The sequence below is a fragment of the Suillus subaureus genome (genome assembly GCF_016647635.1).
Source record: "Suillus subaureus strain MN1 chromosome Unknown BJ212scaffold_151, whole genome shotgun sequence".
NCBI classification, from domain to species: Eukaryota; Fungi; Basidiomycota; class Agaricomycetes; order Boletales; family Suillaceae; genus Suillus; species Suillus subaureus.
In genome coordinates this window covers 1-6,965 of record NW_024538707.1, presented here as the reverse complement: position 1 = coordinate 6,965, position 6,965 = coordinate 1, and the positions used below count along the sequence as shown (strand labels likewise).

Genomic DNA, 6,965 nt, shown 5'->3' with positions numbered 1-6,965 from the left:
GAGGGCTATTATTCAACATATCACTACAGGAAAGGCTGATAATGCTGTCCAGGTCACCTATTACATCAATTCCACCATCACATTCCCTGTCTCTTCACACACTGTGAGAAACATTCTCAAGACAGCTCATCTCAGGTCAGTAACAAGGAAGAAAAGGCTTTCCTCTCTATCACACATATGCAGAGAGGACTAGCACCCTTCTTTTTTCACATATATACCTTGCCATCTGACCCAATCCTATTTATTGTGGTCTCATATGATCATATAACATGCTTCCAGTCTATGTAATCCAATTCTGATGGGCTAAGGCAAAGGTTAGTCCTCTCTACATATGTGTAATAGAGAGGAAAGCCTTTTCTTCCTTGTTACTGACCTGAGATGAGCTGTCTTGAGAATGTTTCTCACAGTGTGTGAAGAGACAGGGAATGTGATGGTGGAATTGATGTAATAGGTGACCTGGACAGCATTATCAGCCTTTCCTGTAGTGATATGTTGAATAATAGCCCTCCTATCAGTAGAGGTGAGCTTGGATGGACACCCTTCACAGAAGTTTTCCTTGTCTGTGTGACTTTCTTTGATGAACTTGGCCACAGTGGACTTGGATACTCCAGTTCTAGAGGAAATTTGACAAGCAGAGAGGCCAGAATAGGAAAGAGAGAGGATATTATCCCTTTGAGCAGGGGGGGTGGCTTTCATGGTGAATATAACCATGACATATGGAAATTTTTGGTTTGTATAGTTAGATATGGTTTTAAAATGACATAATGACACCACTTTATAATTTATTTAATGGTGGCATGATTGTTATGGTGTCATAAATGATGATTTATATAGTTTTAATATGTGCTCAAAAAACTGTCCACATGAGTCACCATTTTGTGAGCCTTGTATCTCCACCATATCTCCACCGATTCCCACGGTGTAGGGCTCAAATGAAAGCCCTGAAGCCATACTACAATGTGGTATAACCATGTCCTTGAGCCATTTGTGAGTTCTCACACAATATCATAGATAGTGAAAAATGTCAAAACATGCGGACAGTTTTTTGAGCCACTGTACATCTCACAGCCAAAAGCGCACTGGATGATTTGATGAATGTTGTTGTCTCAAGAGGTAAAGTCAATTTGTTGTTGAACCAGACCAAATTTCTCACAATATTTGGCCAGGCAAATGTTCCAGTAATATTATAGACACTCTTCAACAAATACAAGTAGAACCCATGTACTTTTCCAATGTCTCATTTGATGAGTTTGCAATTGTTTTGAACTTGATGAGTGGGGATGAGAGGCACTTCTTAAAAGCAAAGTCAGTTAAATACATTTGTGAATCTATACAATATGCGTGCCTATAACTAATCATATAATATAGGATGACATATTTTCCACACACCATGATCCTCATTGTATACTCCCCCCTCCCAGTACATGACCAAATGACAAGTGAGATATCGTCTGTGATTTCAAGCGCGCTCCATTCCCTGCTGTTCACACGATCATTGTTGATGGTCAATGTTATACCCAGTCACATCTATTCAGAGGATATCTTCACTATCCCTGATATGCAAATAACCTTGACCCCTACCACCTCGGAGGTGGCGGAGACCAAGGTCCTTTGGTACACAGAGACTGTGTTTTCTCAATCCAAACGTATGGCCCTCAAGAAGATAGAGAAAGTCCTCCTTACTCACCGCAAAATCTTATTCATCCTTTTCATACTCATATCCAAGCAAACTCATTATGAAGCACCCACAGAAGATTCCCTCGCCTACAATGAAGCACTTGCTGACAAATCTCTCTGCCCATACACCTTTTTTTCGCCACATAGGGATGCCAACAAGTTGTTTGGTCCCGTTAAAGCGATGGACCATGACTGGATCAATGTGTCTAAGGTCAAGTACTTTGTCTGGCTCAAGGAGGACAATAAAGACATCAATATCAACAATCCTCACATGGCTTACGGAGTGAGTCAATTATTTAATGTGTCAAGTAGGTACTGACATATTTCAGACACTGTTTCTGGTGCTTGATATGGGTCAGATCAGCATTGCCTTGAACCAAGGCATGGACATGGTCAAATCTGTGATGCGCACCAAGTTAGATGTCCTACAACCTGCCGTCAACCACACCAATCTTCTTACACCAAGCGCGATCGTATTTGACTGGGACACAGATATTACCTTCATGTCTGTTGCTGTGTATAAGACGGCTCACTTTCGGTACTGTGACTGGTACCATCGCAATTTCAATGGCACCAAGCATCATCGCATGAACAACGGTGGTGATGAGCCTAAGGCAGAGAGACCTTCAAACAGAAGGGTCATCATGTCAAGTTCTTCAGAGGGGACTAGTTCCTCTGGGGACGTGGATTCTTCAGAGGGGACTACTTCCTCTGGTGACGTGGATTCTGCGGAGGGGTCTAGTTCTTCTGAGGGGTCTGGTTCATCTGCAGTTGAGTAACAATTTCCTCCCCATAGTTTTAACATACACATTCAATTCTGTCTCAATGTGCCTCAATATGTTTTTCTACGTTTTTCTACTTTGATAGTTGATAGTGGAGTTTGAAATACAAAGTGTTCAGTTTATGTGCATAGCTGTTATACAACCATTCGAATTATGTATTAGAAAATATACACGATTGCAGAGTCCAGAACAATGCTTAAGTTGTCAGGAAAGCTAGTTACTGCTTGCTCTGAGCAAGTTCATTGAACATGGGCAAATCCAAGAAGAAAATTTCTTCTGGCCCTCCTGGTAAGCTTTTCATTATCTTGACTTCATTGATGCACATTCTATTTATCCTCTGATAGTTGAACACAAGCCCCGCCATTCTGAATGAAGCAATCAAGGACAAGGTGGTCATGTTGACCAGCTTCAAAAGCTGGAAAATACCCAAATGAAGCCATGCCGACAAACAAAGCAAAATCCTGCTCAGGATGCACTTGAGAGCCAATCTGTCAACATCATGGCACCCGAGGTCAAACGGCCAAAACCAAGACCAAAACCTGTGGGCCTGAAGTCGAAAACACCTCCCATATCATTTCAACAACAGAATATCTCTCCAGTCAATGATCTGCCCACTTTCCATCTTTGTAGTCCTCACTCACAATTTGGTTTCATTCCCCCCACGGATGAGGATGCAGATGCAGATGAGGAGAATGAGGATGAGGATGGTCGTGGTATGTATAATATTTTTTAATTTTGTTCTACTTAATCATGGCTTCATCTATTGAGATGATGGCCTTGGTGCACACTCCCCTTTCCAAGGTACTGACGTGTCCCAGATGAGGAAACAGAAACAGACACATACTCCCTCTCTGTCCACATACCCCAGTGACATCTGTTCATCTCCCCGAGTTCCTGATGGTGATATCTGTCCCCCTCCCCAAAGCCCCAACACCTTGCAAGCAAAGGCGCAGAAACCCACATGCACCATCACTTTAGATGATGTCAACTCCCAGCATCCTCTTGTTCTTAACAAGTCCCATGTGAAGAAGTTCAAGAAAAACACTCGCCCTATCACTCCATCTGCAGATAAGGATAGTTATCAAAGACATTGCCCTATTGTCAGCTCACCTGAGACCTCAGACAGCAACATCCCATCCCCTCCATGTCACACTCCCAAGCCAGGTATGAGTAACCATTTTATTGAGAGCCATATCCCTTACCAGCTATCAGTCAGCAGCTCTACTGCCTTGGACACCGTCCACAATGTTCTGCAGGAGCATCATGAAAAGAACTGGTGCCCTTGTACACCTGATCTGAGGACACTTCAGAAATTGGGTCAACGGGCCATTGAAGAGCTGTCCAATGGTGAGGAAGATGAGGCACCTTCACAACCACACAAAAGATCGCATCCCTCCAAAGGATATCAGACTATCGCATTTTATCTGCCTGCTTGGAAGGATGTCCTGGAGGCTGCCAAGCAGAAGTCGCATCTGGGTGTAGTCATGGGTGGCGCTACTACGACCCACAAAGCTTTCATTGAGAAGACCAGTATTGAATATCTAATGGAGACTCTTGAAGATTTTGCGGCCAACAATATTGGTGTCAATGCTGGGTTCTGGGATGAACACAAACATGACATGATGATCATTGTAAGTTTATTCTGCAAGTTCCTGTCAGTACTAATTGTTATTTTCTAGTTATGGGATGATTGTGCAACCATGCAATCTGAGATGAAGAAGGTTGCGTGCCCCATTGCCACTACTAAGTATGACATCCTACCTACAGATATTCATGATGAGGACGAGTATGAAGAACATGTGCATAGTCAAGTCAAAGACTTAATGGATGACAGTAATTTTCTTCACAATGGTGTTGACAAGCAGGTACATTCACACGAGATACCATTCTACCTACTGACTTTTCTGCTAGGGGAGGACCAATAACCTCGCGAACGATGCACTCAGAGAGTTCTGCAGTACATTTTTCTACAAGAGCGAACATGTGCTCGCGAAGTCTTTTCCAGATGAATTCGCTGAAGCTGTTCCTGAGGGCACTGTTGCACTTGCAGCTACTGCAGTATGTTCCAATCTCATGTGTCATATTATTCTATGCTCATTGTTGCTAGCTTGCTGCAGCTATTAATGAGTACAAGACTGGCATCTACAAACCAACTAAATTTGTCTCTGAGTTGTATCAGCCTATTTACAACAGGGTTCTGCAACTCTACGAAGATGTCAAGATTGACCCTTATCATTCGAAGAAGTGTCGAGCGGTGCGTAAGAAATGGGTGCATGCGGCGAAGTAAGTATTTTTATCATTTTTATTTTGGTGTACTTGACACCCATTCAGTGTTCTCACCCACGATCAATCAAACCGGCGCAATCAGTGGGGTCTGAAGTTGAAGCTTGACTAGGAACAATTTGTTTTAGTTTACATGACATAATGATGACGATCTGATTGGCTGAGCTAATATTGGATTCGAGTCTCGTCTGTCTTGCCTCTGTAGCCTTTCTGTAACACACTGTCTAGCCCTATATATACTCTGTACTGCCCTGTATAAGCTCATATGTACCCTGTATAAGCTTGTATGTACTCTGTACTGCCCTGTATAAGCTTGTATGTACTCTGTACCACCCTGTATAAGCTCGCATGTACTCTGTACCGCCCTGTACAGAATCTTACAGGCTACCTATACATTCTGTACAGAGTTGTGCAGAGAGAACCCTCTCTGTGGGCTCTGTGGCTCTGTCCAGCACTGTCCAGGGTTGTACAGAGGATCCCTGTTTTGCTGATGTCGTCCGTGTCATCGGGGTCCATCTTAGATTTTTTCGCGGTGGATTCCAAAGTGTCCGTGGCCTTGCGCTTGGAGTTGATGTGGACCCTTTGGAACGAAGAGGTAACCACAAACTGTCAGTCCTAGGACTATGACGGGTATGAAAACCACTGGGATGACGGACGCCATGACATGTTATAGCCTGCGGGGTACTAGTAGACGACGTCCAGCCGCCATGTGGTCACCTGACCGTTCCCACGACCAAATCTAGCTTAAAGGTATGCGACAAGAGTCAAAGACACCTTGAAATAGTTCGTTGAAAATAAGTCTGATAGGAGCGCGCTGGGGTATACGTTTATGTTTTTCGTGTTAAGATGGATTACGCTATTTACCACAGAAATTTCGCTCAGTTTCGTTCTATGCGCAATTAATCATGATGCTTACCCCGAGTCCCTAGTAGCACGAGTTCAATATCATCACGGGCTAACCACGGTCGCAGCGACTTTGCAGACTCTTCCCAGGATTTCCAGCTCGCGAGTGACTGGTCACGAGTTCACGTTCAAGTTGCCCCTCAACGTTGCAACCGTCGATCGATGTAGTGCGAGTCATTATGGACACAACATTGTGTCTTGAGATCGATTGTAGTATGCCATGACAGAAACCTCGGGGACTCAACGGAGATAGCCTGCTGAAATAATTTGACGTGCATATGAATAGCTGAAGATGGCAAGATACATCGTGCTAAGTTGATATACTTACTCCCTGCCAATGAAGCTTTCCAGGACGACCCTATTGGAAGTGCCCGACCGACTGTTTGTATTGTGAATATACAACTGAAAGTTACAAGGATTGATAGGCAGAAAACCGTATATAGGACAACAAGCAAAGAACATTACTTTGAAGGTTCGCTGAGCTCGACCCAACCCTCTAAACTTGTAAATTTAGATAGAAAAGCATCGAAATCTGAGTCGGCGTCGGGCTGGTGGCATTCCCCCGACCTCGATGGCCGTTTAAGGCGAAGATAGTACCGGTTGTCGGCATCCCTTTTAAGCACCAAAAAACAGTCCAAAAGGAAATCCCATGTGACTTGGTCTATGTCTGGGGGTGCGGAAGCTGTCATATTATTGAGGAAAACTAACTTCTTCTCGCCACATGCAATGGCGCCTAAAGTTGCCCACTCGTCGAAGGGGCGCAATTTCCGTGGTAAAAGGACTCCCTGCCTGTAACGCAAGCAAATCCAAGCGAAAACCCACATAAATGACTCCAGATCATGGCGATATAGGTGTTTCACTTTGCCTCGTTGACCTTCTTCAGTGAGAAGCTCGCGCGCCATGAACGGCACCGTGCCGGTGCGCTCGTTGCCCTGAGGACCCTGGACATTCGCCAACGAGGATAAATCGTAGTCATTTAGCACACCTATCCGCTTGCCGTCTTTCCAGTACCACATCAGGTTCCCTGGGCTGACATCTCGATGATAGACACCTTCCTTCCACAAAGTAAGGTGGCCTGCACGCTATTTTAACAAAGAGCCTCATAAATTGAATGAAATACGTACATAAGATACACTGACGCCATACGTCGAAAAGCACTCTGCCGTCAAGTTCCGTGATTGAGTGGAGCTTGGGGAATACGAGGATGTAGAGCACGCGGCTGCCCTTGGTGGGTTCTGGAACCCCGAGCGCTTCTCGGATGGCGGACGTGGGATTCGTGAACGTGTGGTGCCAAAGAAGCTTGGGAATATGTCTTACGGT

At 44.4% G+C, this 6,965-nt stretch overlaps 4 protein-coding genes across 4 annotated transcripts; 3 read left to right on the top strand and 1 right to left on the bottom strand.

Annotated features, from left to right (window-relative positions):
• Positions 1-1,219: 1,219 nt before the first annotated feature.
• Positions 1,220-2,456, top strand: BJ212DRAFT_1305590 (uncharacterized protein; the record flags this gene model as incomplete). The annotated part of the gene is made up of 3 exons (XM_041333764.1): positions 1,220-1,305; positions 1,369-1,960; positions 2,007-2,456. 3 exons carry the CDS (start codon positions 1,220-1,222, stop codon positions 2,454-2,456), a joined length of 1,128 nt encoding a protein of 375 aa, XP_041185697.1.
• Positions 2,457-2,707: 251 nt separating this feature from the next.
• Positions 2,708-4,854, top strand: BJ212DRAFT_1305589 (uncharacterized protein; the record flags this gene model as incomplete). The annotated part of the gene is made up of 8 exons (XM_041333763.1): positions 2,708-2,747; positions 2,843-3,172; positions 3,228-3,623; positions 3,672-4,090; positions 4,139-4,324; positions 4,371-4,517; positions 4,567-4,742; positions 4,791-4,854. 8 exons carry the CDS (start codon positions 2,708-2,710, stop codon positions 4,852-4,854), a joined length of 1,758 nt encoding a protein of 585 aa, XP_041185696.1.
• A 41-nt stretch (positions 4,855-4,895) lies between these two features.
• BJ212DRAFT_181971 (uncharacterized protein) lies at positions 4,896-5,462 on the top strand. Its single transcript, XM_041342578.1, has one exon. The coding sequence runs from the start codon at positions 5,029-5,031 to the stop codon at positions 5,359-5,361; it is 333 nt and encodes a 110-aa protein (XP_041185695.1). The 5' UTR covers positions 4,896-5,028; the 3' UTR covers positions 5,362-5,462.
• A 644-nt stretch (positions 5,463-6,106) lies between these two features.
• BJ212DRAFT_1305588 (uncharacterized protein) lies at positions 6,107-6,880 on the bottom strand (the record flags this gene model as incomplete). The annotated part of the gene is made up of 3 exons (XM_041333762.1): positions 6,107-6,434; positions 6,468-6,720; positions 6,770-6,880. Coding segments are annotated over 3 exons (692 nt in total), but the record flags the coding sequence as incomplete, so codon positions are not given.
• Between the last annotated feature and the right edge of the window lie 85 nt (positions 6,881-6,965).